Source organism: Podarcis raffonei, chromosome 13 (genome assembly GCF_027172205.1).
Source record: "Podarcis raffonei isolate rPodRaf1 chromosome 13, rPodRaf1.pri, whole genome shotgun sequence".
NCBI lineage: Eukaryota > Metazoa > Chordata > Lepidosauria > Squamata > Lacertidae > Podarcis > Podarcis raffonei.
The window spans coordinates 33887733-33897231 of NC_070614.1; the positions used below are offsets into that span (position 1 = coordinate 33887733).

Consider the following 9499-nt stretch of genomic DNA (forward strand, 5'->3'; position numbering starts at 1 on the left):
CCCATATAGCCCAGGACACAGTAAAACATGGTGGAAGACCCTCGTTGCACACTAATACAATTTATTCAGTCACTGAGTGCATGGAGGAGAGGTTGCTAACCACACAGCACAAATGCCTATTTGGATGAAGGAGGAGCAAAACACAATGAAGTTGGACAGTGTTTTCCCCACCCATTTTCTGGCTGTGCTTCCTGGATTCTTGTCCATGAAAGCCAGAACCACAGTGATAGTTTTTGCCAATATAGAAGAAACTGTAACTAAGAAGATTGCAAAAAAAGCAGTTTGGTGAAGGAGACACATCACAGTTTTACGTTGGCTAATGAACTGATAATATGAATGAGCTTGATAATATATGTTTATTGCTGTGGCTGACCCATTTCACTCAGATTAATGCCTTGCACTGGCTGATGTCACAGGCTTCAATATTTGTGCTGAATCCATGTTCATAGTTACATGGTATTCATGACAGCCAAGAAACTTTTTTCAGTATCTTTCATTGTGTGATTAGGGCTGAATAATTGATTTGTCTGATTCTTGAACCAAATCAGGCCATTTGTAACCCAATTGTGCTGAATCCAGATTGCATCGAGACAGCTACAAACCACACCATTAGGTGCACCTCAATCAGTCCATAGTGAATTGTGCTGATGTGGAACTAAAAAGCAGTATCTCTAAAGCCAGACAGAATGCCTCCAAAGTGTTGCACTTATTATCTACACCATGTAAGGAGAATGGTGGGGTAGGGACAGGGTGAGGGAGGAGGAGATGGAATCCAATCACTGCAAGCTCTAGCTTCCAATCCAGAGCTAGAATCGTACTCGACACACTCCAACTTCTCATTTCCCCCAATATTAAATACAGTTCTCCACATTTCCATATCAGTCAGAGATTTTCCTAAGTAAAAAAAATAAAAGTCCTCATTAAAATTCACCTGTGTTTCCCCCCCCATAAAACTGTATTCAGTGGTAACAACTATGAACACACAACAACCTTCTTAGGAAATGGAGAGGCAATTTATAAACAGCCTATCTGGAGATCACTAACTATAGTAGAAGACACAGTCATTTGATTCTTACATCTTTCCTTTTTATTAGCTGCTCTCTATTGTTCAATTCAGGCTTCAACAGAATAATGTAACATTTGGGAGAAAAGATGCAGCCCAACAACCCAGTACTGGAGGCTAAGATAGAAAAGATCTCCACAGCTACCATATATTTCCCCTTAATGCTCAAATACGTTGGGATAAATGATAACCAAACACTGCAAAACATCAGCATGTTAAAACTGATAAACTTGGCTTCATTGAAAGTGTCAGGTAACTTTCTGGCAAGGAAAGCTAAAGTTAAGCTGGCAATGGCCAGGAAGCCAATATAGCCAATGACACAGTAAAACATAACCACAGACCCCTCATTACATCCCAAGATAATTTCTTCAGCCACTGAGTGTACGTCAGCCTCTGGCAATGGAGGAGAAATTGCCAGCCACACAATGCAAATGCTTCCTTGAATAAGGGAGCAAGAAACAACAATGGAATTGGCCAGCCTCTTCCCCACCCATTTCCTTATGGTGGATCCTGGCTTGGTGGCCATGAAAGCCAGAACCACAGTGGTGGTTTTTGCCAGCACACAAGAAACAGCCACTGAGAAGATGATGCCAAAAGCGGTTTGTCGGAGGAGACACGTCACCTTATGAGGCTGTCCAATGAATAGCAATGCAGAAAGGAAGCACAGCAGGAGGGAGAGGAGGAGAGTGTAGGTGAGGTTCCTGTTGTTGGCTATAACAATAGGAGTATTGTGGTGCTTCATAAACATTCCTAGCACTAGAACTGTGATCAAAGAGAATGAAAGAGCACAAGTAGCTAAACCAATCCCCAGAGGTTCATCATACATTAAGAAGATTAAAACTTTGGGAATGCAAGAAGTCTTATCCTCGTGAGGATAATGATCATCTGAGCATTTGAAGCAGTCATCCATATCTGAAAAAAAGAGCGATTGTGATTTCAGTCATGCAAGAATACCCTATAGTAATTCTCTCCTAATACTTGATATGGAACAAATATTATGTGTATCAAGTATTACAATTATTATTGTAGTCACTACAATAATTAAAAAATCTCAGTTAACCAATTTCTTTTTTATCTGTTGCAGTGTGATATGTATAAATGTGATACACTCTTTTGATTACACTTGTGGGACGGGACTCTGCATTTCAAAGAAGGTCAGGGAAACCTTTTCAGTATCGGAATCATTGGAGAACCATGGTGACAGACCCTGAGCCATGACAGAAAATAATCTGTGTAAGCTCTGATTACCCTCTAGGAAACTCTCAAACAGTCAAAAACATGTACAATGAGTATTGTTACAGATAGGTTTAGTTATCTTTATAGTCCACATTTTATCAATGATTTAATTAGCACTGCTTGAGTGCTAAAAGCAAGGAGCAGATTATTAAATTCATGCACACGCATGAATAACAAGTCACATATCTAATGCTGAATAAACATAGCACTGGAGACGCATCCTTGCACTGATCTTAAATTTATGTTCCTCTCAATTTCAGACAAGAGTCTTGGTGGAAAGTGGGTATTCTGTAAGGCATTGCTGCTGCTCTCTCCTGCTTCAGTTTTGACTGTGTCTTCAGCTTACCCAAAAGCAAGTTGGAAGTTGTTGCTGCCGAGGCTGGAGAGGGTTGGAGTTGTAAGAAAGAAGTGGCAGTATGGTGGCAAGGGAGAGATCACAGTGGAGCATGCCTCTGGCCATGTTTGCTATTTCTTATCACTATAACTCTTACCCTGCATATCAGATATCTTTCCTTCTGGACACTGAATGCAATCGTAGCAGCAGAATGGCTCCCCCTCCTTCTTTTTCTTCATATAACCAGGTTGACAGTAGGCATTGCATACAGAAAGGGGTAGTGCCTAATCCATAAATGAAAGAGGACACTGTTAATCTTCAGAAGAGAAAAAAAGAAAAGGTGGGAGTCCTGGAAATTCAAGAGAAAGCATGGTACCCAATGAAGTAATTTTCATGTCTTTAGGAAATGTCGACTACATGGAAAACATGGGCAGGATTTCCTATTGCATGTAGTGAGTGTGTAAAGGCTCAGTTATGAATTGTACAGAAGCTGGCATGGGACAAGATTCCAATAAAACAATGTTTTTGTATAGAATTTGTTTCTGTGGTTTTTCTATACTAAGAAATAAATAAAGGCCAGCTCACATTTAGTCCAGTATTTATTTTTTGCTCATAAGAAAATAAGATCATTATTTTTGTCACCCTTATTTTATTTGGTCTGCTATAACAATACGGTGTCAATGTGGCCATAGTTAGCATTGTGATGTATCCCTGCCAACCCTGTGAACTGGGAACCCCAGTATGACTTACTTCAGACATGTGTACCATCCCATTGTTAGTGCACATTTTAAGTTCAGAGAATACACCCAAATTCAAGACTTACCTGATTAAACCAGGTGTTCCATGTAATTGCATCATCATTAATGATGAATGTTTGGTCTGGAAGCATCTGGGGATCCATCTTTCCAACTTTGACTCTAACAAAAGATTGATTTGGGAATGTGACCCAATTAATAATATCAAATCCTGCTACTATTACCCCATTTTGGTCAAAGGAAACCTTGTCTCCAGCACTGTTGTTAAACGAGACATGTTTTAGAAAATGGTGTAGCTAGAATGAAAAGAGAAAGAGAAATAAGTATCAAAGCAATGCAACTGGAGAACAAGGAACTGAATCTTTGCATAACAAAAAATCTTTGAATATCCAGCTGGAGTTCCTAGGCCTATCAGAAATTTCAAGTCATCCGCAAATCAGCTCAGTCTCCAATGGTGGCTGGCAGGACAGTTTCATAACTTACAAAGGTTCAAGCTGCTTAAAACATTACTGAGAGGTAAATGAGCACCCTTACTCAGGTAGCTCTCATCTTGAGGATATTACCTGCCATATCTGTTGGGATGAAATGAGTCTTCTATTCCCCTTCATCACTGCTCTGGCTAAGGATGTGGATGAAGACATGGCATGTAAAGCATGAGCCACTGCAGAGACTGCATTATAGATGCTATAGCTGTGGCCTGTCATACTCATTTCAAAGAAAGGCCCAGGGAGGTTCTCCAGCCTCTCCTCCCCAGTGCAAATAGACCCATTTGCATCTCCCATAGAAGAATTTGAGAATTCACAGTCAAATGCATTTTCCCAAAAGTCCTCTAAAAAACCATCTTCTTTTGCTCTGTAAGGATATCTTCTCTGAAGAAATTCTTGGAATCCCTGAAGCTCATTGGATTGCATAGCTAAAGATAAAGCACCATGAAAGAATTGTATATCCAAAGTCCTTTGATTGTTTAATGATTTTAATTCCATTTGGGCTGAAAGAATCCACACTTTACCTTTGGGCTTTTGAATGGTAACTTTCATTTTCGACTGAGATAACAACAATCTCAGAAATAGAATAACATCAGCTTCCCCAATTAGGACTATTGCATTGGCCGTGCTGCTCATGATTTTGTCATACAGTCCCATCATCCATTTATCAAAGGCTTCTTTAGTATCATCACAAGGGAAATCATCAATTGTTTCTATGAAGGCATAACAAATGCCCTCCTTCGAAATCCTTGGGCTCATGAACTGCATGAATACTTTTGCATTCTCATATGTTGAAGCTAAAACCCCAATCCACCTCCAACCAAAATGGATAATTAGATGGAGAATCCCCATATAATGCAGGTTTTCATTTGGTACCATTGTGTAGAAGGAAAGAGTGTTGACCACTTTTACTGGAGCAGGGCCATACAAGAGCTAAAGACAGGGAGACATGCAGATTTTCAAAACAATGCACTTAAACAAAAGAACCTGGAACACATTTCAGTATAAACTGCCTTAGAAGTATGCAATTAATTAAAAGATGTTACAGTGCCTGCAGACTTATGTCATAAAACCATAGGCTCATAGAATTATAGCATTGGATGGGACCCAATGGGTCATCCATTCCAACCCCTAAGAGAGCATTCAAACATTTCAAAGGCTATGCATAGTCATCATCAAATCAAGATGATTTGACCTAACAGTGAACACTTGCACAGAGAATGTCCTATTTAACTGGAACACATCCGAAAAGAATCTATTAATAAATTACTGAAGTAAGTTGCAGTTTGAACATTTAGCAAACCTTCACCCTCCATCTACAGGTAGGGTCAAATGTACCCTGAAAGTGCTAGCGGGGGCAGGGTGGATATAATACATTGGTGTCTGTTTCCTTCCAACTCTATGTTCATGGTGGTCATCAGCCATGTTGAGGTATGACTTGTTGTGCAGTGTTTAATTTGCACTCCCCCAAGAATTTAGTGAAAGATTAAAGTCTCCCCCCCCCTCATGATTCTGGGGATCAATTCTAGCCCTCTTGGAATGACTGAGAAAAATGGAAGAAAAAAGAACAGAACACTATGTGCAAACATTGCTACAAGTGAAAATGTTGTCTGAAAACATACATGTCGCTACTCTGAGGAAATATAATATCGCTGCTCACTAGTGACAAGCTACCCCTTCCTTTTATGGACTATTACACAGGTACACTTCTGAGTAACTACAAGAGAAAAACACTTCAAACATGCTTTACTGACAAGCAGGGGTGCTGACTAGGTCCCTGGGTTATGGGTCCCCAGTGCGTGTGGCCTGACGTGACGTCACATTGTGACATGATGTCACAACGTCATGCACCCCACAGCCACAGAACCTGAGGTTCTGAAATCTTGCAAGGCCTCAGACCGTATCTCCATGATATCACGAGGCCTCAGAGATAATGTCCAAGGTTTCGTGATGTCTTGAAACCTGACTTCCAATGGCACTAAAACAGCCTCAAAGAGCACCTTTGGGGTCTCGCACGTCATCAGACATGACTTCTGGTGCTTCGCAAGGCACCAGAAGTTGTGTCAGGGGCCCTATGGTGTGGGTGCTGAGCCCCAGGGTCCTCTATAGTTGGTGTCCCTGCCAAGAAGGGAAATTTAAGAACTGCTTTGCTCATTATCAGTTGCATCTATGCAAGAATTTGTATGTTTTATTTCTATTCAGTTTTCCTTCACCAGATATACACTTGACAAAAATGTTACCTTGATTAATGATAGCTAAAATAAATAGGAGAACATTGTCCATTTGGGCTTCTTGGCCCAGCATTCCTCTACACATTAAACTTGTTTATGCCTTATGATCCAGGATAGTTTGCCCTAACATGAAATACAAGGAGAGTGAACAAAATGTATAGATCTCAAAACTCCAGTTCTGACATTCATATTTTGTAAATACATGCAGGAGTAAAGAAGCTAGTCCTAAATTAATAGCAGCAGCAGCAGCAGTAGTAGTAATAGTCACACCTGTACATTCCCACAAAAAAATCAATAGGTATCATACCTGTGGAATCTTGTCGATGCTCAAAATATTTGACATCTCCTCAGAACTTAGTGAGAAAAGTGCCCCAATAACAGCTATTATATTGTCCTGGCTATCACACTTGTAGTTGGGGAATAATCGGTTTCTTGTAGAAATAAGTTGCATTGTGGCCTGATAGGTCCACTTGTCTTCAGAATAGCTGTCATAGATACTGAATCCGAGGGTGATATTTGGTAAGATCTGAGAATTTTCATTGATCTCCTTTATAGCATATACCAAAGTCAGGAGGTGCTGGTAGTTCTTAGTCACCACCCTATAATGAGATATACATCTTTTTTGTCATAGTGCTTCATAAGACCAGTGGTAGTCTACTGTATATCTTAATTACAAAGGTTTATATGAATTTGCATATGCTGTATGTTAAAAGACATTTCTTATAACGGATCATAAAGGATACAGACATGCAGAGTCCTATCAGTTTTCAGAATGTGCTGCTATCTACACTATGCTCAAAATGCTTATACCTAGAGTTGAGTAGGTTAAAAATAATGGCATTACTCCAAATCAGAGGAATACACACAAACTCAGCTTCTTATTGTTTTTTAATTTACACCCTTCTCTTACAAGCAGTGCATTAGACAGTGCCATTTTAATACTTAACACATGCTGAGATATACAGAAACACAGAAAAGTTGAGCTGAAATTGTTCATATTCAGCACTAGAGGTTCTTCAACAGTTGTACATGTTGTGCTAGGAGTCCTTGATGAACTTCCAGGCAGTCCCAAAAATCACAATGAAACCCACACAGGGGAATAATATAAGGCCAGATGTTTCTGGTATGAATTCATAACACATTGTATGTAAAGGTGGCAGACTTTGAAGTACAATTCCCAATGTTCATATTGTGAAAATAGTTTTGCAATTATTTATTGTAAGCCGCCCTGTGATCTTCGGATGAGGGACAGTATAGAAATGTAATGACTAAAATAAAAATAATAACCCCCAGCAGTAGAAACCAACTGTATCTGTTAATATTGCTTTGTTAGATCTTGGATAGTCATGACAGATGCAGCTGCTGTGTTTTGTTTTGGGAAGCCTCAACAACCTGGGATCTGGGCCATAAGGTAGGATAATATAAATTCATGCTGAATTTAACTTGCATTTATGCTTTTATGTCTATGATGGCAAATCAGAAAGTATTCCTTCTGTTGATTTGAATGGCTTATAACTGGTTTGGTTATAAACTAAACTGCTTTTAGTTTTAGTTATAAGTTTTATATATAATTCATTTAGCTATACCTTAGATTGTACTTTTGTTAAGTTTGTAAACCACAGAAATTATGTAGTTAATAGACGCTTGAAGGATGATCATAGAAGTCTGTCTATCTATAACGATCATGTCTGCATCAGAAATCTGCTGAGTTGGGACCAGGGAGAGGATCTTTCCAGAAGCTGCACACACACACACAAACACAAACACAAACACAAACACACACACTTATTAATAATAGGACTAAAGTGTGGCTTAGTTTGTAGGCAACCCACAATAATTCATTACCTGAGTGGTAGAAATTCAGTCTCAATAGGATCCCTCTCGAAGGACTGGATATGAGATTCAGTAACAATATTCTGAGTAACAATGCCACCCAAAATTAGATCTTCCTGCTGATAATACTGGTGAAAAAAGGGTTGAGGATGCTGGATCCTGCATTTAGCAGCAGAAGTCTTACATACTTTGTGAGGCAGCAACAGTATCAATGACAACACCATTACTACCTTCATTCTCAGTACAAATAATTCTGGACACAGATTCCAGTATTTTCATTTATAAATACCACTAACACCTAGCAGTAGTTATACAGTCTAATGGGTATATTTACTAAATAACAACTTTCATTTCTTTCCTGTTTGAATTCCACAGGGATTGAGCACGCAACAGAATTAATTGCGTGGACAGGCGGAGTCCCCAGATCCCGAGCGGTCCCCCCCATCATGTGGAATAACGACTCAAGACAACGTGCTATGGGATTAAATTGGCCACAACTTTATTAAATTTCAAATGTGAGTAGACCTTGGGCTCAGGCATTGGGCGTTCTCCCTCCCCAGTCCCCAGCAGGGGACCTAGGGAGCTTCAGGGTTATACAGTGTGTGGGGGGGGGATGGGCTGGCTCTGGAGAACATATGTTCAAGCACAGATAGCCACCCCCGTTATGCCGCCGCAGGGGAGAGCAATGACGACCTTTCGTCGTACGGTCAAAGCCTCCCTTCAGAAACCCCTTTAACGGGGAACCCTGGTATCGCCGCCGCAAAGAGGAAGATGGACTAAAGGATTCCGCCCAAGGCCTGATACCGCCAAAGTTGTGACATTTTGCTACGGGAAAGGCGAAACCTGCCAATGCAGGGAAATTCCTTTCCGGCCCTTTAACAGCGACCTTAACGTAGCAGCGCTCGCATACCTGTGAAGAAAAGTTAACCTGCAAAAGAAGACATTAACTGAGGGTGGGTAGGGTGGGAGAAGCTCTGGAGCCAAGTGAGGATTCCCAGGTAAGATCCTCCCTCTATTGTGTGGGCAGGTAATCCCTCCCCTCCCTGGCCTGGTCTCCTTGGCAACGCTTCCCCCAGGTGGGATTGGACAACTGACTGAGGTAGGCGGAGACCTCCAGGTATCCCACCTGAGGGAAGGCAAAGCCAAGCCTATGCTGACGGGGCCGCTCCACATCTAGGGCTGCGCGCGTCCACGCAAAGGGCGCTACCCTTTTTAAGCGGGGAGTGGTCATTATAGTCATTGCTGTAATGACAGAGGGAAATAATTACAAAGCCAACCTTGGGGTTGTCGGGATCAAGCCAAAACAGCAGAGCCTCCAGCTTAGCTCTTAGTCCAGAGGAATTTGGCCACCCTCCAGGTGCCCGGCTTGATTCCTTATGACCTCCCCTGCCAGCGACTCCCGGCAAGATCAAAGGAGGTCTCTTCGGCGATCCTTTTCTAACGTGAAAAGAACACACCACTCCTCCCCCAGGGAGGGGGAATGAGACAGACAGAAATATATCTACATGTCTTTATTTCTGTCTTTCAGCAGTACAGAGAAACATGTCTGTACACTTTGCTTC

The 9499-nt window shown here is 41.1% G+C and overlaps 1 protein-coding gene across 1 annotated transcript; it reads right to left on the bottom strand.

Annotated features, from left to right (window-relative positions):
• Positions 1–1061: 1061 nt before the first annotated feature.
• On the bottom strand, positions 1062–8161 carry LOC128398837 (vomeronasal type-2 receptor 26-like). The gene is made up of 6 exons (XM_053360095.1): positions 7950–8161; positions 6412–6703; positions 3952–4806; positions 3457–3684; positions 2791–2917; positions 1062–1975 (listed from the first exon to the last, which is right to left on the bottom strand). The coding sequence occupies exons 1-6, from the start codon at positions 8159–8161 to the stop codon at positions 1062–1064; spliced, it is 2628 nt and encodes an 875-aa protein (XP_053216070.1).
• Between the last annotated feature and the right edge of the window lie 1338 nt (positions 8162–9499).

Coding starts and splice junctions, on each gene's coding strand:
- LOC128398837 (XM_053360095.1), bottom strand. CDS start 8,161: ATGGTGTTGTCATTGATACTGTTGCTGCCTCACAAAGTATGTAAGACT. Junction 6,704..7,949: donor ACTGAATTTCTACCACTCAG/GTAATGAATTAT, acceptor ATCTCATTATAG/GGTGGTGACTAAGAACTACC. Junction 3,685..3,951: donor CATCCCAACAGATATGGCAG/GTAATATCCTCA, acceptor TTTTCATTCTAG/CTACACCATTTTCTAAAACA.